Source organism: Callospermophilus lateralis, chromosome 2, assembly GCF_048772815.1.
Source record: "Callospermophilus lateralis isolate mCalLat2 chromosome 2, mCalLat2.hap1, whole genome shotgun sequence".
NCBI lineage: Eukaryota > Metazoa > Chordata > Mammalia > Rodentia > Sciuridae > Callospermophilus > Callospermophilus lateralis.
Window position 1 is genome coordinate 50223301 of NC_135306.1, and position 22624 is coordinate 50245924.

A 22624-nucleotide genomic window follows, 5' to 3' on the forward strand; every position below is an offset into this window, starting at 1 on the left:
GGTTGCCCTTTTTTAAGGATTCTAATTTGAGGATTCACTCTAGGGGTTAATGACCTTCCTGGTCTGGAGCTAGAACCCAGGGCCTCGCGCCTGCGTGCTCTACTGCTTAAGAGTTCATTTGCGTTTTTCAAAACCCCAAAGGCCACCTGGGCTCCTTCCGCCATTTGCCACCGACCTCGCTGGGCCCCCCAAACGGGAAAACACCTGCTCCCCGCCGACTGACAGACCGCAGCAAAGAGGGAAGCGACAGGCGAATCCCGCAGACCGTACAGCAACCCCCACGTGCTCACGGCGCAGCTCCGGGCGCCCCCGCTATATATGCTCCTCCTCTTTTGTCTCTCCTTAGGCCCGGATCAGGCTAAGATCCCCTCCCCCAGGCAGGTGCCCCGCCCCTCCCTCCAGCCGCCCCCTGCGTCCAGGGCCCTTGAACCTGGCGGAGGTCCCTACCCACTGGCAGCCCGTCTCACGCCTCTCCCTGACTGGTCACACCGCTGGCCCGCGGCGGTGGGAGGAGGCGCAGGCAGGCTACTGAAAGCGACACCCGTTCTTTGACCTGAGGTGTTCCTAGTCCCTGGCCTCCGTCACGTGTTGCAGAGACGCGGGGCGGGGCGGGCGAGGTGGGGCATATATACGGGGGCGCCCGGGAGCCGCGCTGTGTGTGTCGGGGTTGCTCTACAGCCCGCGGGACTCGTGAGACTCGTCTGCCTCTTCCCCTCTTCGCTGCGGTCTGTCGGTGGGTGCGCACCCCCCAGCCACCGTGCACCAGCGAGCTGCCCCGGGCCACCCCGCAATGCCGAGATGGGAGGGATCCTCGGGTTTGGGGGGCTGCTGCTGTGCTCCCAGCGGGGCTCTAAACTGGACCGCCGAGGACGGTGGTCCCGGGGCCTGCCTGCGGGGGGGGGGGGGGTGGGCTCTGGGACGCCTGCTCTCTGTCGTTGGTGCTCCATCGGCGCTTTTGTTGGTAGAGGCTCTTCTCCTAGTAGCTTCTGTGCTGTTATATCTCTTGGTGTGCAAGGAAGGTTGTGAGGTAGCAACTTCTATTTGTTCTGAAGGGACATTTAATCAAGTATCTCTTGGTCTGCATGGAGGCTTGTGGGGAAACAACTTTTATTTGTTCTGAAGGGACATTTATCTGGGGCAGGAATTAGGAAATTGTTGTAAGGCAAGAGTTTTTTGGGGTGTACAGTAACAATACTTCTATCGATACTTCTCCAGGTTTCTGTTTCTTTCTCTCTCGACCGGTCTCGACCTGTACCAAGGATTAAACCCAGGGGCGCTTTACCAGTGAGCCCTATTTTGTATTTTATTTAGAGACAGGGTCTTGCTAAATTGCTGAAGCTGGTCTTGAACTCAGATCCTCCTGCTTCAGCCCGCTGGGATTACCAGTGTGTGCCACCGCGCCTGGCTCTTACTCATTTCTTTTAGAACTGTGACCCTTGGTGGTGGGAGACTGGGCTGACACGCCCAGAAGTGGTGGGCAGCCGGCTTGGCCGGTTCTTTGCTTCCAGGTCAGCTGATTGTCAGGGCGGCAGTTTTGTGTGGGTATGGGTCCTTGGGGCTACAAAAATATACACGTAACACATCCTGAAATCTTTCTCAATTCCTCTAAGCACCTCCTTCCTCTTAAACTTGGTTGCTCATAAAGTAGTTTCAGTCCTTTTACAAGGGAGTTAAAATAAGCCCCCATAAAAATACTCCAACTTTATTGTCCTGATCCTGTGATTCTCAAAGGAGTGTTGACTAAAATATTTTCTATTGAAACTTTTCTTTAGTCTCAACATGGATTTTAATCTGGTTAGCAATTTGTGAGCAGAAAAAAAGCATTTGTGAAGCTGGGCATAGTGGGTCTCACCTATAATCCCAGCGACTCAGGAAGCTGAGGAGGAGGATAGCAAGTTTGAAGCCAGCCTCAACAACTTAGGAAGACCCTTTCTTCAAAAAGCGTTTGTGGTTTGCCTTAGTGGTAGAGCTTAGCCTAACATGTGGAATCCCTTCAATCCCCAGTTAAGGATGGGCATTTCTAGCTTCCTGGTGGTGAAGCAAGACAACTGTGTCAACAACTTTGCCTTTGCCTTCTGAGCCTCTTTTCTAAGTTTACACTTAAGCTCCCAAACCTTGCTTAAGGGGTGTTTGCCCAGGAGAGGACTCAGAGGATGGGAAGAAGCATGGGAGACCACACTTAGCACTCTTGAATTTTTTTTTCACTTGAAATGTGCATTTACTTGGGTTGGAGAATAATCTGGGAGTTATCCTCGTGTCCTGAAATAAGTTTTCTCTTCCACAGGTTTATTTTTTTCCTCCTCAAGGAAGAAAATGGCATCTGTTGCAGTTGATCCTCAACCGGTATGAATTTTAAATAGCCGTTTTCTTGACTCCTTCCTCTCCTGACATGTTCCTGTAACTTAACGTCTACCCCTCTTTGGTTGCAGAGTGTGGTGACTAGGGTGGCCAACCTGCCCTTGGTGAGCTCCACGTATGACCTGGTGTCCTCGGCTTATGTCAGTACAAAGGATCAGTATCCCTACTTGAAGTCTGTGTGTGAGATGGCAGAGAAGGGTGTGAAGACCATGACCTCTGTAGCGGTGACAAGTACTCTGCCTATCATCCAGAAGCTAGAGCCACAAAGTAAGTTCTGATTGATTGACTTTATTTTCCCTCAAGATTCAACTCAAGGAGCTGGACATAGTGGCACATACCTATAATCCCAACTACTCTGAGTCAGGATCCTAAGTTTGAGGCCAGTGTGGACAACTTAGTAGATGCGGTCTTCAAAATGAAAATAGAGAAAAGGCTCAGTGGTAAAGTTCCCCAGGATTTAATCATCAGAACTGGAAAAATAGAATCATAAAATATTGGTTACCTAGCATGTTTTTTTTTTTTTTTTCCTTTAGTACTGGGGTGCTTTACCAGTGAACCACATCCCCATTCCTATTTATTATTTTTCTTTCTTTATTTTTTGAGACAGTGCCTCACTAAATTGCTTAGGGCTTTGCTAGATTGCTGTGAGGCTGGGCTTGAACTTGTGATTTTCCTCATCCTCCTGAGTTGCTGGGATTTCAGGTGTGTGCCACCATGCCTGGCTCACTTAGCATGTTTTCAGAGTTGATCCATTTTATTGTATCATATCAGCCCTTCGTCTCTTTTTATTGTGGAAATACCCCATTGTGTACTTAGACCTATTTTTGTTTATTTATTCATCAGTTGATGGACACTTGGGTTGCTTCTACATTTTGTAGATGATATTTCTGTGAATATCTGTGTACAAGTTTTTTTATGGGCATGATTTTAGTTTTCTTGGGTACATACTTAGGAATGGAATTCCTGAATCACATAATAATTGTGTTTAAGCTTTTGAGGAACAGCCAGACTGATTTCCAAAGTGGGTGCAACCCTTTACATTCCCACAGCAGAGTGGGAAGTTTTCTGTTTTTCTCCACAGTATGCATGAACTTCTTTTAATAAAAATTTTAAGTCATTCCCCAAATGGGGGTTAAGGCATAAATTTTCAGGATTATAAGGAACCTTTAAATGCCAATTTCCAAATGAATTTGGTATGAGTACTTGGCTTGATCAACCTTCAGGGAAGCTTTGGACTGAAATCTGCACCTTATTAGGGAACTCCAGGGTGCTGTTATCTACTGTTTCCTGATGAGAACCCAAAATGTACTGCCATCTACTAAATTAGGTGCATGAATTAAGTAGGGATTAAACTAAAATGGAAATGCTAATTTTGAGAGTTTCTGGACACTTTATTTCTTGAATGAGGGTTCAGGAAAAGCCTTGCTACTCTTGGCATTAACATTAGGGGTCAGCTGTTGAGGAAGAAGTTTCTTAGCTAACTTCCTACTGACGTGTTGATGCCTCTGCCTACTCCTCCTTCACACCCTCTTATTTCCCTTTTTGTGGAAAAAAGTTTCCGGCAACCTACCAAGCCTCTTTCTGTCTGATCTAGAGAAGCCAGATAATACATATTGTGGTGAAACATTAAACATTTTGGTTGTTTTGTTATAAAAAGGCTAAAGACATGAGGTACAGTAGTGTGGGTTCATTCCATAACACGTTACATTAGCATTATTTAGTTTTGCTATATAATCTCAGCAACATCTGTGATTGTTCCAGTTGCCGTTGCTAATACCTATGCCTGCAAGGGGCTGGACAAGATTGAGGAGAAATTGCCTATTCTGAATCAGCCAACATCACAGGTGAGCTTGAGACTAAAGTAATGAGGTCTGCTACTTCACACGTTTTCATGTTCTATTGTTTGGCACAGACTGTGCATGCCATAAACAAGAAAACAATTGTTTGTTCCCTTACCCTGGAACTGGATCTATTTTTGAAAGACAGTGGCCACTATCTTACTTTCTGAACTTTTGTTAGGTTGTGTTCAAGAAGCAGAGAACTAGTCAGCTTTGAGTAGAATACGTTTAGCCTATCAATTTATGACTTTGCTCTTGCAGATGAAATGGGTCTCAAATAACTGATTCCAGTGTGGTGCTGGATACATTCAGAAGTGGTATATGGAAGATTTTCTTATTTGGTACATTGCTGATAGGGACTACCATGCATAAGGGACAGCAAGCCCATGTTGACAGAAATGATAGGTTTATCCATCCCAGTGATATTTTGGTTCAGATAAGGTGCTGAAAGTTTCTTTCAGATTAAAAATAACAGTATGGCACAAAATGATACCAATTAGGGAGAAATCTGGCTCTGTGCTTTTCGTGATTAAATCACCCCTGCTGTGCTATTTATGGAGTGAACTCAAGGCTTTAACACATGGAAGGCCAGTGCTGTACCACTGAGCTAAATCTCCAGCCTTTGTCTTTTGTCTTTCATAATTTAAGTAGATAAGTTTAGTGTATAGCCTTTAGAATTACATGTACATTTGTTTAACAGTTTCACTAATGTTGCTTCATACTCATCTGTTGATGAATTATTTTCCATTTTGGGTATTTAAATTTTGGTGATTTGTGTATAATACTAAAAATAAATTTCCTTTATTTAAAAAGAATTAGATTGGGTTGTTGGAAGCCTAAAGCTCTAGTAAATCAAGACATTTCCAGTGCCTTGGTGTGTGTGTGTGTGTGTGTGTGTGTGTGTACACAAAGTATATACTAAAAGTATTCTACTCAAAGCTGGCTAGTTCTCTGGGGGAAAAAAATTAAAAAATTAAAATAAAAAAGTTCTTCCCCTGAGATATTAATAAGTAATTTAGGGAAGGTTTTCATGTGTCTGTATACCCCCTCGCCATCTCTCCTATCTCTTTCCATGTCTTATCCTTGAATTAGACAGCTCTGTATGTTAATACCTTGAATGTCAAGTTTAGTTTGATCTTTAATTTCCTTGCTGGATTTATGTGACCTGAGCTGTATAACCTCACTAACAGGTAACAAGTTACCACCTTCATTCTGTGATCCTTTTTTCCCCTTTAACCATATCCCTCATGAAAATGTGACATTTGAAGCATGAACTAGATGTTTAGTGTGTTTGTTTTTATTTGGGGTGGTAGCTTGTTGGTGATTGAACCTAGGCCCTTGCACATGCAAAGCACATGCTCTACCATAGAACTACACCCCCAGCCCTGTGGATGTCTAGTTTTTTGTTTGCTTTTTGCCATGCTGTGGATTAAACCCAGGTTCTTTAACAACTACAGACTTTTTTCGTTTGTGTGCTTTGATTAAAAGCCTATGTAACTGCCTTTTACTTAAGAGATATTTTGCGTATCTCAGTTTGCACTAAAATGAGCAAAGCAGTGGAACCAATGGGGTTAGTTATTTCTAGTATAATTATTAAAGCAGATAACTTCTGTTTATAGGACTAGGGGTTCGCATTTATCTTGGGTGGAGGTCCTTAATAATAAGCCCATGTAATTAAGTTCCAAGTGAACTTACTAGCAAAATCTGCCTTTTTTTTTTTTTAATTTTTTTTTTAAGAGAGAGTGAGGGGAGAGAGAGAGAGAGAGAGAGAGAGAGAGAGAGAGAGAGAGGAGAGAGAGAGAGAGAGGGGAGAGAGAGAGAGAGAGAGAGAGAGAATTTTAATATTTTATTTCTTAGTTTTTGGCAGACACAACATCTTTGTATGTGGTGCTGAGGATCGAACCCGGGCCGCGCGCATGCCAGATGGGCGCGCTACCGCTTGAGCCACATCCCCAGCCCCAAAATCTGCCTTATTTAACTTTTTAATCTTTTTTATTTTGTGTGGTACTGGGGATGGAGCACAGAGCCTATGCAGGCCAGGCAAGTGTTTTACCACTGAGCTATACCCCAGCCCTATTTTTTTTTTTTTAATTTTTTATTCTTTAAGAGATGAAGTCAGGCTGTTTTTCCCAGGCTGGTCTCATACTCCTAAGCTCAAATGATCCTCCTGCCTTAGCCTGTGGCCTAAGTAGGACTATAGGTGTGTACTACTGCACCCAGCTGAATCCAATGTATCTTAAGTTACCATATCTATTTTATTATGTATGTAATACAGATGCCCCTTGACTTTGGACAGTTATGTCAATAAATTCATCAAGTTGAAAATATCTTAAAATCAAATAGTTCATTTAAAGGCTGGGAATATAACTCAGGGGGTAGAATGTTTGCTTTAGCATGCTGGAAGCCTGGTTTTGAGAAAAGAAAGTTTTGTTTCCTCCCATTTAATCACATAACTATAATTATGGAGCTACAGATGTTCTTGTAATTCTGTTTTCAGGTGAAAGGGTTATGGTGCTGTGATCCCTGTCTCAAATCCCAGTCTTTACCACTTTCATGATATTTCTCATAATTTATCCTTCTCATATTTTAAAAGTGGCACTGAAGCTGGGTGTGGTGACACATGCTTATAATCTCAGTTACTCAGGAGGCTGAGGTAGAAAGATCTCAAGTTAGAGGCTAGTGTCTGCAATTTAATAAGACCCTGTCTCAAAAAATAAAAAGTACTAGGGAATTAACTCACTGATAAAGCGCTTCTGGGTTCAATCCCCAGTTTAAAAAAAAAAAAAAAAAAAAAAAAGGGCTGGGGATGTGGCTCAAGCAGTAGCGCACTTGCCTGGCATGTGTGCGGCCCAGGTTCGATCCTCAGCACCACATACAAACAAAGATATTGTGTCCGCCGAAAACTGAAAAAAAATAAATATTAAAAATTCTCTCTCTCTCTCTCTCTAAAAAAAAAAGAGGGGGACGCTGGACTAAGCCAGGATCTAGGTTTTTAGTCCACCTTTCATGTACATCTTGGACAAGTCGCCAGTTTATGAAATCACTTTGGAACTTTATGTTCTGTGCCTGAGATGTGCCTGAAGGGAATCTTTCATGTCTTTTCCTTTCCCTCCCCTGACTCCAACTTAGAAAAGCTCCTTCTTTGTTTTTTTTTTTTTTTTTAATATCAGGAATTGAACCCAGGGGTGCTTAACCTCTGAGCCACATTTCCAGCCCACTTTATATTATTATTTAGAGACAGGGTCTCTCTAAGTTGCTTAGGGCCTTGCCAAGTTGCTGAGGCTGGCTTTGAACTCGCGATCCTCCTGCTTCAGCCTCCCAAACTGCTGGGGTTGGAGGTATGCACCACCACACCCAGCTGCATCTTCTCCATAGTAATAAAATGAGATAGTAAGCTAGGCTTTCCCACGAGTTAGGGTCTCATGAGTGGAGCTTGGGCAGGCTGGTGATTTACGAGGGACCTGTATGAATGATAGCTATCTAAAGCACTCCTAGCAGGATGGAGAACTGCCTGTGGATTGACCTTCTGGGGCTGTGTACAAAGGGCAGCATGTGCATGGCGTACCTATGGCTATATTCTTAGGCAAGCATGAGCTGTTCTCAGTATAAGCATGCCATTCTTCCCTAGAGTACTATTTGTACCAAAGGTTTATCTAGTTAAAAACAAAAACAACAATAGAAAACCCAGAAAAACAAAACAATATAAAACAGAAAAGTCCCACAACAACTTGCCTTTGACAAATGAACAAATTTCATATTTGTTTCCCTCATTTGTACCTGTGAACAATCCTTGAGGAGTGGCTAGGTAGGACAAATAGACCTGACAAAGAAATTAGGGTTAATTGAATATTAGTGACTTAGCCAAGACTTAAAATTAGGCAACAAAAGGACCAGAATCCTTTTTAACTCTTAAACGATGCTTCCTCTGTAAGACCTTAGAGTGTTTTGTGCCCATATTCCTTATTTGCCAGTTGATCTGCTTTTCCACATTCAGGTTGTTGCCAGTGCCAAAGGGGCCGTGACTGGGGCGAGAGATGCTGTGACGACTACTGTGACTGGGGCCAAGGATTCTGTAGCCAGCACGATCACAGGGGTGATGGACAAGACCAAAGGAGCAGTGACTGGCGGGGTGGAGAAGACCAAGTCTGTGGTCAATGGTGGCATTAACACAGTTTTGGAAAGTCGGATGGTGCAGTTTGTGAGCAGTGGAGTAGAAAATGCGATCAGCAAATCCGAGATGCTGGTAGATCAGTACCTTCCTCTCACTGAAGAAGAAATAGGTAATTGGGAATTTTGTCTTAAAATAATGTTTTACACCTTAAACTAGTCTTTTAAAAATGACTATAAAGATTGTCTTTTAAAAAGATTACCTTTATTGAGGTAGAGTTTATATACCAAAAACATTTACCTGTTTTCAGTCTTAATTTAGATTTGTATAGCCATTATCACTGTCCAGTTTAAGAACTTTTGTTTTGTTTGGTTCTAGGGATTGAACTCAGGTGGCTTTACTACACAGCCAAATCTCCAGTGCTTTTTATGTTTTTATTTTGAGACAGGATCTCATTCAATTGCTTAGAACAGACCTATATCCCCAAAAGATACTTCACGCCTGTTTGCAGTCAGTCCTTTGTTCCTTCCCTACATAACCACTAATCTTTCTTTATAAATTTCCTACTTAAAGCAATCTGAAGTTTCATATTGAATTATACCTAAGGTTTTTTAAAAAAACTTTTTAATGATAACCACCCCCATCCCCCACCCCCTGCCCCAATATACTAAGTTTTAAAGCTCAGGAGAAATTTGCCTTGAAAAAAATTTTCTATAAATGGGTTGTCTTTTTTTTTTTTGGTACTGGGGATTTAAACCAGGGCAATTTACCGTTGAGCTATATCCCTGGTCCTTTTTTTATTTTTTATTTTGAGACAGGGTCTCACTCATTTGCTTAGGTCCTTGCTAAGTTGCTGAGGCTGCCTTTGAACTTGGGATCCTCCTGTCTCCATCTCCTGTAATGTTGAGATTACTGGCATACATAATTGTGCCATGGGTTGTCTTTAGTGGGCTGCTTTACAGAATCATTATTAGAATGAATCATCACTAACAAAGGCACATTAGTACCTATGGTGTGCCAGGTACGTCGTTGCTCAAATTATTTCTAGTGGGAGGAAGCATGGGTAGATATGTAACATGTATTAGATACAGTAATAGATTCAGGTGATCAAGCCCAGCTGAAGGCTTGAGCAGTCTTGGGAAAATGAGATTGTACTTGCTAGGTGGGTGGGCAGAGAAGACCCAGGTTATAGTTTAGACATTGGTACTGATAATTGTCCCTTCTTTCTAACTTCAGAAAAAGAAGCAAAAAAAGTTGAAGGATTTGATGAAGTTCAGAAACCAAGTTATTATGTGAGACTGGGGTCTCTGTCTACCAAGCTCCGCGCTCGGGCCTACCAGCAGGCACTCAACAGGGTTAAAGAAGCTAAGCAAATGAGCCAAGAGACTATTTCTCAGCTTCATTCTACTGTTCACCTGGTGAGTAAAGCTTCCTTTGTGATATCCAAAATAAGCTCATTCATCTCATGGAATAAGAGTAGGTATAGTCAAGAAATCCTAGAATTTTTTGTTGTTGTTGTTGTTGTAGTCGGAAACAATACCTTTTATTTTATTTATTTTTATGTAGTGCTGAGGCTCGAACCAGCGCCTTGCACATGCTAGGTGAGAGCTCTACTACTGAGCCACAACCCCAGCCCATGAAATCCTAGAATTTAATCTTACCTTATGAAAATCTAATTAAAAATATGGGCAGCTGGCGCTGTGGTGCACATCTGTAATCCCAGGGGTTCGGGAGGCTGAGGCAGGAGGATTGAGAATTCAAAGCCAGCCTCAGCAAAAGCAAGGCACTAAGCAACTCAGTGAGACCCTCTCTCTAAATAAAATAGAAAATAGGGCTGGGGATGTGGCCTAGTGGTTGAATGCCCCTGAGTTCAAGCCTCAGTATCCCTCCCTGCCAAAAAAAAAAAAAAAAAAATGGATAAAGGGATATAGACAATTCACAGAAAAGGAAGTATAAATAGCTGAAAATACGAATGGTAATTTTACTCAGATGTCAGGCACAGATACCTTTTTTGTTCCGTCACACTAGCAAAATTTGATGCTGTTGGTAGTGATGTAGAAAAAGAACAATACTGTGCACTTCTAGAAGATTCAAAATGGGACAGAGTCAAAGAATTGTTCTGGTAAAGTTATAACACACTTGTACCAGTATTAGGAGTTTCTCTTCTGATTATCCTGCATATATTTGTTTAGAGTCATAAGAGACTGTAACAGTACGCATCAACCATAGGGGACTAATTAAATTAGTACTCCACAATAGACTATTGTGTAGCTATTAAAGACTGCCAAATTATAGAACAGTATGTACTGTACAATGGTAGAAAAACCATTTCTTCTTGGAAGAGGAAATAGGTTTCTGGCAAAAGGGGAGACGAAGGTTGGTTTCCCTTTTTATAGTTCTAATTTATCCTTCATACATACAAACTGAATTTTAGTTGTCTTATGTGTGTTAAACTAGAGGTGCATTTGGAGTCAGTGGTTTAATAGTTAAAGAGGGGCAGGAAAGAGCTACTTGTTCTTGGTTGACTAACACATTGATAATAATAACAGTGATATCAGGATAGAATCTTATGGTTCTTGGTTTTTATGTTATCTGATTCATATCATGGAGCTGCAAACAAGCTGACAAAAATGTTTGACCAGTATATTCCCTTTTCTTATTTTGTTGTGTTCCAGATTGAATTTGCCAGAAAGAATGTGCATAGTGCCAACCAGAAAATTCAGGATGCTCAGGATAAACTCTATCTCTCATGGGTGGACTGGAAGAGGAGCATCGGCCATGATGATACAGATGAATCCCACTGCGCTGAGGTAAGTGGACTGGGATAGTTTTTACAACGGTTTGTGAAGTTCTTATTAGACTTTCCATTACAGTATTCCTTCAACTCTCTTAGAATACTATTACTTGTCAAAAGTTTGAACAATATTATCTATATAGATTGTTATGTGGCAGAGAAACAAAACTGGGCAGAGAGTAACTTTATCTTACAACCTTCAGATTGACATGTTGCTCCCCAAATGGGAAACATGGGTACAGACTGATGGGGAATATAGACACGTAGTGTTTTTTGCCAGGATAAACCTAGGTGATATGAGAGTATATAGGAAGGCTGTCTACTACAGCCTTGGAGTGGGGTGGCTGAGTCAAAGATGAATGCAAAGCTGAGAACTAAAGGGTAAATAAACTAGGTTAAAGGCCAGAAAGGGGACTAATGTTCCAGAAAGAAGAAACTAGTGTTGGAGTTCTAGAAAATGGTTCTTAACTTATTTGAGGAGGGGTTATTTAAATATACTACTAGCATGGATTGTGTTTTTATTTTGGTCTCCTCTGCCTATTATATTTCTTCAGTTTAAGGTGAGGAATTTTGGAGACTCATGCACTAGTTCATATGCCCCACTCAGCTATTTTCGAACTGTTAATTAGGGCAAGTTACTTAAACCCTAAGCTTATGTTCATAGCTATTGTTCTGTATTTATGGCAGACACATAACTAGTTTACTGTGATTAAACTAGTTCACACATAATACTGTTGAATCCACTGCTAATTCTTAACTTGGTCTTATTTTTAGCACATCGAGTCACGTACTCTTGCTGTTGCCCGAAACCTGACTCAGCAGCTCCAGACCACATGCCACACCCTCCTGTCCAACGTCCAAGGGTTACCACAGAACATCCAAGATCAGGCCAAGCACTTGGGGGTGATGGCAGGCGACATCTACTCAGTATTCCGCAATGCTGCCTCCTTTAAAGAAGTGTCTGATGGCTTCCTCACTTCTAGCAAGGGGCAGCTACAGAAAATGAAGGAATCTTTAGATGATGTGATGGATTATCTTGTTAACAACACCCCCCTCAACTGGCTGGTAGGTCCCTTTTATCCTCAGCTGACTGAGTCTCAGAATGCTCAGGACCAAAGTGCAAAAATGGACAAGACCAGCCAGAAGGTCCAGCAGTCTCAGCACAAAACTCATTAAACCTTTCTTTTCACCAGTGCATGTTATAGCTATCTAGATGACATCATTTGTCATGTTAAAATTAACCTGCTAGATAACTCTAAACTGGAAAAGCTTCCAATTAGGAAAAAGGCCTTCAGTTGTAGTCATTTCCAGCTGGTAAAAGCCTTAAAGTTTCTGGCATTAGGAGACTTGAGTTGCCTGGCTGGTAAGAAAAGAATGGTAGGCTTGACAGAGCTTCACTAGAACTCTCAAAGTTTATGTGCACTTAGGGTCTCATTCTATGGCCATTATGTTGCTACTGTTAATGTCTGTCTGTATTGTATAAAAACACCCTTGTGTGGGTTCTGGTATAAACTAGTGTCTGCTCCAGTGTAGTCTGAGCAGGCCTCATCATTGCTTTATCTCTTATGCTTGTACAACTTAATTTTAGTTTCTTTTTTTTTTTTAAATTAAAGGAATACCATCTTTAAATTCAATAAAATTCATAGTAGAATAGATCAGTTTTATGCTGTTTGTTCCATGTGCTTTGTGTGTTGCTTTCATAGAGCTGCTTGATTTGCATGACAGGGTTAATAACTTACATACATGAATTCCAATTAGCCTTTTGGGGAATTTTGATAGAACGATAGCATTGGAAGATTAATGTTACAAATGGAATTCGATAACAGATTTCAAACAAATTAAAAGCTAATGTGAGGCCAATCACAGAGATGTACCCCTGTAGTCCCAGCTCCTAGGGAGGCTGAGGGGGGAGGATCATTTAACCCAGGTGTTTTGAGACCAGTCTGGGCAACATAGTGAAACTCCATTTCCAAGAAAGCAATAAAGTGAAAAGCTGATGCGCACATGAGAATTTTTACTAGGTGATAGTTGTTCACTTCATTTTCTGATTAACTGGACTCCTAAGAGTGGATTTTTAAGCCAGTTGAAAGATCATATAGGGCATATTGGTGCACATCTGTAATGCCAGCAGCTTGGGAAGCTGAGGCAGGAAGACATGGAGTTCAAAACCAGCCTCAGCAATTTAGTGAGAAGCTAAGCAACTCAGCAAGATCCTGTCTCTAAATAAAATATAAAAAAGGTCTGGAGATGTGACTCAGAGGTTAAGCACCACTGGGTTCAGTTCCTGGTATCAAAAAATAAAGTCAGTCATGACTGATAGCCTTGCTGAAAAGGAATCAAAACGGCAAGGATATGACTGTATTTGCATCAGTTTCACAAAGACGGTAGGTTTTTCTTGCTGAGGATCTAGAGTGTGAGCCATAAAGTGTGACAGTGCAGTTTCCACTCTCTGGGTTTAACTTATGTTCTGACTTTGAGAGAATGTCACTAACCTCAATTGTTGGTGAGTTGCATATAGAAAATCATGTGAGAATAATTAAAAGTAAAAGACTTTGGGTTCCATGGAAAAAGGAATCTTTTTACCTCCTTTCTAGGGTTTTCTAGTCCTTTAGTGCTGGTTAGTAATTTAGGACTGATCATGAATCTCCTACCACAAAATAATCACAAAAACAAAATTATGGAACTTATGAAATAAAATCACATATTTCTGTTCCTGCTAAAGGTGAGTGGAGCTGGCTTTCAGTAGAGCTGAGTTTAAGTCAAATTTGTCTCCTCTTTTTTTTTTTTTTTTACTTTGTCAATGAGTCTATCAAAGCTTTTTATCACGTTACAAATATTTTCTCCACGTAACTACAGGAATCAATGAACAGGTGAATTGAGCTGTAGGGTAGGGACTCCTTCTGTTTTCCAGCACTGTGGATTGAGGCCAGGGGTGGTATTCCACTGAGCTACCCTAACACATTTTTTATTTTGAATGCCCAGACGGGCCTCAAACTTTCCATCCTCCTGCTTCAGCCTAGGTGTGCATTACCATGTCCTGCTACATTCAACTTTCAAAACACCAGCAGTCCCTGCTTTTGCCATGAGTTACCCGTAGGTGTGGCTCTGTCTTTGTGTCCCAAGTTTGTGTAAACATGCATTTCATTCACTTGTCACTGTATGTTGCAAAATGTGTGGTGTCCTTGAGTCTTATAGCTTTATTGTTACATGAAGTAGCAGAAAATTTTAGTTTTAACAGACTTCTTTCCAAGGAGGCCAATTCATTTGAGAGGAAAAAACTGACAAAGGCTAATATAGTATCTAACCATAGTAAGTTAGCAAATCCTTAGCTGGGTAAAGTCTGGCATGGTGTACCTGAAGGCTGTTGGATGTTTTTTTCCTTTGCCTGCAATGTTGATGTGCACTCTAGTCCTGGGCAAAAACTCAAAGGAATATGGTGTACTCTGAGCCTTAGTTTTCTTATCTTCTACAGGTCTTAGGTAACATGAATGATCCCTTCATGGTTGGAAGTGAAATATTGAGGATAGAGTGTTTTTTTTTTTTTTTTTTTTTTACTATTTTTGTATTTTTAGTTGTTGACGGACCTTTATTTTATTCATTTATTTATATGTGGTGCTAAGAATCAAACCAGTGCTTCACACATGTGAGGCAAGTGCTCTACCACTGAGCCACAACCCAATAGTGTGCTTTTGGTTTTGTTTTTTGATCCTGGGGACAGTACCAAAAGTACAGGGGTGCTAAACCACTAACCTCATCCCCAACCCTTTTTATTTTTGAGACAGGATCTTGCTAAGTTGCTGAGGCTGGCTTTCAACTTGCTATCCTCATGCCTTAGCATCTTGAGTCACTGGGATTATAGGTGTGCACAATTGGGCCTGGGTTCTTCTTGTTTTTAAGAGTCAGGGTCTTGCTATGTTGCCCAGGTTGGTCTCAAATTCTTGGGCTCAAGCAGTCTTCCGGTCTCTGCTTCTCAAGTATCTGGGACTACAGTATGTGCCTCTGCCCCCAGCTATAAAATATCTTTCTGATTTGCAGTACAGGTATGAGAACATCATTTTTAGAAGTAACATGTAGTGTCTTTAACTTACCAGTTAGGGTGTGAGTACATAATACCTAGGTCATGATTAAGAAAATACATCTTTGATAAGGCATTCAAAGTGTTAAAGAACTAATGAAGTGAGAAGACAAAAAGCCAGGTGTGGTGGCACACCCCTGTTATCCCAGCAACTCTGGAGGTTGAGGCAGGAGGATCACAAGTTCGAGGCCAGTCTCAGGAACTTTGTGAGACCCTAAGTGATTTAGTGAGATCCTCCCTCAAAAATAAAAAAGGACTGGAGATATGGTTTGGTGGTAAAGCATTGTTGGTTCTTGTGGGTTTGGGATCAGGCTAGCTAGGTTTCTGATCTGATTGAGCTTCAGAAATGAGCCAGCATTGAGGCTTGCATGTGTGATAGTCCTGTGAGACAACCTTGCCCTATAAGCCAAGTTATTTATTCTTTGTATCTTAAGGTGCCACACCTTTGTGTCCACTGTCCAACAGGTATCCTGTACCCTAGGATATCCTATAATATTTTGTAATAACTGCTTGGAAAGAAATATGCTGAATAATTCCACTGTCGAGTATCTAAATGACCAGGATAACCTGTAGCAGCCTATTCATCTAAAAGATGGTGAGACTGGCAAGCATTGGACTGTTCAGAGGAATGAGTAGGATAAGAAGTCTTTCTTCCTTTCTCCCTCCCTCCCTCCCTCCCTTTTTGTAAAAATGAACTCAGGGGCACTTAACCACTGAGCCACATCCCCGCTCCTGAGTTGCTTAGCGCCTCACTAAGTTGCTGAGGCTGGCTATGAACTCGAAATGCTTCCGTCTCAGCCTCCTGGAATTATGGGCATGTGCCACCACGCCTGGTAAGAAGTCTTTCTTCAGGGCTTGAGGTCTACTTAGGCTGAAGACATGTTTTATGGCATACTTCTTCCTCCCTTCGCTTACTTTTTTTTTTTTTTTTTTTTTTTTTTTTTAGTTGTAGATGGAGACAATACCATTATTTTATTCATTTTATGTGGTGCTGAGGATTGAGCCCAGTGCCTCACAGGTGCTATGTGAGCACTCTACCACTGAGCCACCACCCCTGCCCCAAACAAACATCTCTTTTTTCGGAGAGGGGGCGGAATACTGGGGATTGAACTTGGGGCACTTGACTACTGAGCTACATCCCCAGCCCTATTTTGTATTTATATTTGTATTTGTATAAGCAACTTACTGAATTGCTTAGCCCCTCACTTTTGCTGAGCTGGCTTTGATCTCCTGATCCTTTTGTCTTAGCCTCCCAAGCAGCTGGGATTATAGGCAAGCACCACTATGCACAGCCCTTCACTTACTTTTGAGATTTGATGTCACTCCCTCACCTTATGTTTTTGAAGTTACTGACTGAATCCTCACTGGGGTGGACTCAAGTCATATTTTCAGTGAGTTGAGGCCTTTTAATTTATTGTCCATTTGGAGCTGAGTTGGGAGAAGTGGGGAAGAACTTAGGAGGAAAATGTTAAATTGGAACAATCACACCCTCAGTTGGTGGTGAGGTGGTGAGAGGCAGGCAGATTATGCCCTGTTGAATTTGTCAGATGAGATTGATGATTAACACAATGCATCTTTTGTTAAGATTGGCAGTGAGATGATAATGCGAAGTGACCTGAAGGCAGAGTGAAAGGAAAGTGGTTGGGAGCAGGGCAGACAGAATTGCCTAAATTCTTCTTATATACTTAGCTTGCTTAAAATTTTTTTCATTGTGTACACAGCTAGATCACAGGAACACTCAACCAACTAAGGAGATAGCTAATATATCTATCTGTAAGTCTAACAGCCTTGTGTAAAATGGGTTAAATTAGAGCTCAGCATGTATAAAACGTCATCATCTTTCAGCAACCTCCCACTGCTTTCTTTGTGTATGCCAGGAATTATCAACTGGGGAGACTGATAAAATGCAGATCCTGGGTCTCACCCCCAGAGAATTCTGGTTGGTAGATATGGAGGTAGAACCAAGCTTCTGCACTTTAAAAAACAAAACAAATGAAACCAAAAAACATTTATTTACTTTTTTAGTTGTACTTGGATACAATACCTTTATTTTATTATATGTGGTGCTGAGGATCAAACCCAGGGCCTCACATGTGCTAGGTGAGTGCTCTACCACGAAGCCACAATCCCAGTCCTGCTTCTGCACCTTTAAAGAGCATCCTGAGCCAGGTGTGGTGGCATGCACCAATAATTTCAGCAACTCTGTAGGCTGGGGCAGGAGAATTGAGAGTTTGAGGCCAACCTCAGCAATTAATTAAAAAGGGCTGAGATGTAACTCAGTGGCAGAGTACTTGATTTGCATGTGTGAGGTCTGGGGTTCCATGCCCAGCACTGCCAAACCAAAAATAAAGAAACCCTGCTCAAATGAATCAAATACACAGAGATTAACATTGAACCTGTACAGTAGATGATTTTGTTATCAGTGCTAGCCTGCACCTTAGCCTGAGTTCAAATCATCCTCAGACCTATTAGACAAAAGCAAAACATTTATTTGCAAAGCATCCTACTTTAGGAGATGTGCACTAGCCCACTCAGCTCTTCCAAATTGTTCAGTAAATGGCAGATAGAGTTGAGCAAAAACTAAGATGCTCCTGGTCCTTAACTTGAAAGTGTACAATCAAGCTACATAAGCAATGTTATGGGTGGTGAGAGGTTTCTGTAAAAACTGAACTCTGAACAAGGTTAGTCTTCACATATTTGGTGTTACATAGCTCAATTTGCCTTTTGCACAATCCTTTTTTAGCCTAAAACATTAAAATTTAGGGCTTTCCCAACTTATTATTTGTATTTAAAAATAAATTATATTTCCTGATCCTGTGTCACATTTATCAGCATTGTATATACCCCTATCTGTACTGGCAAGTTAAATCCCTAGTGGTGGTGTTTCTATTCTTGTTATAGCCTCAGTATCCAGGGCTCAGGGCCATGACTAGAAAAGCTTTATGAAAATTTGAAAAAGGCTCCCCATCCTCAAAGTGTTTAGTGCCATCTAATGAAAATTTGTCATAATAAATATGTGGATCTATGAAGTTTATTATATGAGAGTTTATTATATGTAGGTGCCCTCTACAGGTTGCATGGTGCACAACTGTCTTTTTTTTTTTAAATAATGTATTACCAGGACTGAGGTTTTGGCCCAGTGGTAGAGTGCTTGCCTAGCATGCAGGAGGCACTGGGTTCGTTGCCCAGCACCACATAAACTAAATAAACATAATAAAGGTATTTTGTCCATCTATAACTAAAATGAATTTTTTAAAAAATATTTATTGCCGCAGTCTGGGCACAAAATAACCGAGCCGCCACAAAGCCTTGTAGGTTGAAACAGCAACTCTTTATTCCCTAACTCTCACCACAAAGCCTTGTAGGTTCAAACAGCAACTCTTTATTCCCTAACTCTCACAGGCACTCTACACACTCTTCCCGGGAATACACTCCCTCCACCGGGCTCCCCTTGCCAATTCTCCCAGAACCCCTCGAGAACTCAATGGGAACTCCAAAGTAGCAGGCAGCAGGATCTGTGCTAATTCCGGAGCCGCCCTATTCCCAGCAGGATCCTCTCTAATCCCCCAGCCATCCTGGTGCCACCCTATTCCCGGAGCAGGGTCACCTTTCAACCATTCCTTCTAGCAAAATGCCAGGCATCATTCCGACTAAACTGTGGCTCTCAACAATTTATTTTTCAGTTTTCGGTGGACCCAACATCTTTATTTTATTTTTTATGTGGTGCTGAGGATTGAACCCAGCGCCCCGCGCATGCCTGGAGAGCGCGTTAGTGCTTGAGCCACATCCCCAGCCCCAAAATAATATTTTTTTAAAAAATGTATCACTCGCTTTCTATTCTTGCAATAGAGTCTGTGGTTTCCTTATTACTGTCACATTTGCATCCAATTTTGATTTTGGCCTCTATCTCTGATAGGCATTCAGAGCAAGACACTGTGTACATTCCTGCTTTGATAGTCCATAACTGTACTGTTTATGCCAATGAAACAGGGATTTTTTAAATCTATGAAATGGTTTCTAAAAACCCAGTGAAGATGATCAGGCAAAACCACCACATTGTAAATTAAACTTACTGTGAAAACTTGATAACCTCTTAGCTTCCCACCCTTCCCTATTTCCTTCACAGCCCAAGCTTCACAGTAGGGTCTGATGACAGCCAGACATTGGTGATAGTCTAATGGAAATTGGACTCTAAATCATTCTGAATATATGGAAAGCAAATTATTCATATGGTTCTCTCAAGCCATATTGGGGACCATAGGTACTTTTTTGGATTGTGGTTGTGGGGACTAAAACTCTGAATGTAGAACTTGTACTATTCTGCAAAGAAATCTACTTTAGCCCAACTGTTGCCTTGTACATAGGTGAATTTGTGTGTGTGTGTTCATGTGAGTGCATGCGTGTTATGTTACTATTTAAAAAACTATTGTTTATTGAGCACCTTTCAAAAGCAAGGCTCATACTACTTTTATTTCTGACAACCAAATCAATTAGGTATTTTTCTCACTTGAGAGATGAGGAAACAGGTGAAAGAGGTTAGCTAGGAGGGAGGAGGTTAAGTGAAAAGGCAGGGACTTTGCCAATGTCTACTGATGTCCAAGTGCATTTTTTTTTTTTTTCCATTCTAGCACTCTAGTCCTCTGATAGGAGAAAGCTGCCTCTTGCTTAGAAAATCTCTCTGCTTATGTCCTCAGTGTTGCAATTTCCTGTTCCATTGTTTAAATAAAAACAAAGCGAAATTAAGTAGATACAATTTAGTAATATGATAGTAAGATAGATAAAAATTAATACATATTGAAAATAAGTATTTCATTGGATGTTAACATATACAAGAAATAGAAATAATTGAGAGATAAATCTAAGCAAGCATATCTTAAACTAAAAAGGCTAAAATTAAAATAGTTTTCTGACTGATGCACCGAACCAATTTGTATAAGCATTACTGGCTTTTTTTTTTTTTCTTTTTGCTATCCATGGGGGATTGAACCCAGGGGCTTGTGCATGCTGGGAAAATACTCTACCACAGAACTACATCTTCAGACTTTTTTTTTTTTTTTTTGGTACTGGGGATTGAACTCAGAGGCACTTACCACTGAGCCACAACCCCAGCCCTATTTTATATTTTATTTAGAGACAGGTTCTCACTGGGTTGCTTAGCGCCTCACTTTTGCTGAGTCTGGCTTTGTACTATTAATTCTTCTGAGCCGATGGAATTACAGGCATGCGCCACAGTACCTGGCATGTTCAGACATTTTTATTTTTTGTTTTGAGACAAAGTCTTGCTAAATTGACAACACTGGCTTCAAACTTGTGATCCTTCTGCCTCAACCTCAGCAACTTAGCAAGACTCTTAGCAACTTAGTGAGAACTTGTCTCAAAAAAATAAATAAATAAAAATTAAAAAAGAGGACTGGGGATGTAGCTCAGTGGTAAAGCAACCCTCGGTTCAATCCCCAGTATGAAAACAAACCAAAAAACAACCCAGAATCATAATGTTTCTAAGACCTCATGTGGACCTAACAGTTCACTTAATTAGTGATCAGTTTAATATCCAAGATTCTTCTTTTACAGGTGATTGATTTCACTATCATAGACTTGACATCAGAGACTGATGAAATTCCAGATATTATAGCTTTGGAAGAGGAGGATGGAGCAAATCATTCACATGCTAATGGTCCTGAACTCTCAGGGAATAATTAACCAAAAAATAAAAATTCCTTTTGGCTGGATATGCAATTTGTATCACAGTAAAATACATCTTTGCTCGTGTGTTTATTCCTGTGGTTTTTGAAGGGTGTTAATGTAGTTTTTGGTTGCTTGATCTTAATTGCAAGAAAACTTTGACCTAAACTTTTGAGATCTTATTATGTGTCATATATCATTTTATAGAACTCTTCAAAGTTTAATTTCTGAAATGCCTATAATAAAAATTGAGCTGTGTAAGCTTGGATGTCTTCTTTTCTTACTTTCGTTCTTTTTTCTTTTGGTACTTGTAATTGAACCCTGGGGCCCTCTACCACTGAGCTACTTTCCCAGCCTTTAAAAAAAAATTTTTTTTTTTAAATTTTGAGATAGTGTCTCACTAAATTGCAGAGACTGGTCTCAAACTTGTGTTTCTGTCTCCACCTCCCGAGTTGCTGGGATTGTAGGTATGCACCATTGAACACAATTACCCATTTTTTTTTTTTTTTTTACTGGACACTTGTTTTTTGGATCTTTCAGGATTCATTTCTGCTTCTTTTGGTATCTCTATGAGTCTGCTGGTCAAGAGTTTTTGCTTTCCCTTAACTAAGGGATGGGCATGTGAGTAAAAAAAGTAGGTCAACTGGGAACAAGTAAAGCATGATGGATAAAGGCTCGGACTCCAGTTACTAAACTTACTCTGCCAATTACTGTGTGACCTGAGCAAGTTATTTCAATTTTCTGTGCCTCAATTTTCTCATCTATAAGGTGAGATTTCGTAGTTAACATTTTTTAAAAGTGTGGAGCAATCCCTGGCACAAAACAGCAATAAATAGATATTAGTTAATTAAGTAAATGGTAGAAGCATTGGCCAACCCAGAAGCTATGAACATCCCTAGTGCCTTTATAGTCACAAAATATCATTTCTCACTAAAAGAAATCAGATTTTCTTGGAGAAATGACTAATTCCAGGTCTGAGGCAAGAAATGTACAAAATGAGTCTAAACTTCTTGAATACCAAGTTGAATATGTTCCAGTTGGCCAAATATAAGACAATTTGAATCTCTACATGGATAATAAATATAATAGATTGAACTCCTTAAGTAAGTTTAAATTTGTGAGTTCATAATTATGTGTGTGTGTGAGTGCATATGTACATGTAAGCTTTGGGAAAAATAGTGTTCAGTGGGTAGGCTTAAGAGCTCACTTGAGTTATAAATTCTGGGTGAGAACAGACAAAATAAGTGTTTATCTCCTGAAGTGCAGGTGTAGAGTAAATAGAGGGCTGGATTTAATAGGGGTTTGGGTTTTGCTAAATAAATATGGCAGAGAAAGATGCCAGAGAGCTGATGATGTCTTCAAGTTAATGATTATAATGTTATCAACAGAGTAAGAGACAATGTAGAGACAAAAGGATTAGAAATTCTAGTGATCCGAGGACTGTTGGAATAAGATTTGGAGGGATTGAGCTGGAAAGTTAGAAGATGGAGGTTGAAATTGAAGTTATGGAGGTGTTGCAGTAGTTGATAGTGGTAGATTTTATAGTTATATTCCAATAGAGTGGGTGGAATGTGTAAGATCAGGCAAGGCGGGCAGCGACCAAAGGAGGCAGATTTAAAAAGGCCGCTGAAGGAGGCTTTATTTGAGACTCACTCCCCATTAGAGCTCCATCAGACCGACAGAGTGGACAGGAGAAGGCTCTGAGGAGAAACTCAGTGGGAGCTTGACCAGACTGGGCTTTTATGGGGCTTACAGCAGGAAGGGAAGGG

The 22624-nt window shown here is 40.8% G+C and overlaps 1 protein-coding gene across 1 annotated transcript; it reads left to right on the top strand.

Moving 5' to 3' along the window:
• The first annotated feature begins 647 nt into the window (after positions 1-647).
• On the top strand, positions 648-21116 carry Plin2 (perilipin 2). Its single transcript, XM_076845942.2, has 9 exons — positions 648-733; positions 2285-2343; positions 2430-2625; positions 4120-4202; positions 8191-8476; positions 9541-9722; positions 10980-11114; positions 11873-12163; positions 20745-21116. Exons 2-9 carry the CDS (start codon positions 2314-2316, stop codon positions 20871-20873), a joined length of 1332 nt encoding a protein of 443 aa, XP_076702057.2. The 5' UTR covers positions 648-733; positions 2285-2313; the 3' UTR covers positions 20874-21116.
• The last annotated feature ends 1508 nt before the right edge of the window (positions 21117-22624 follow it).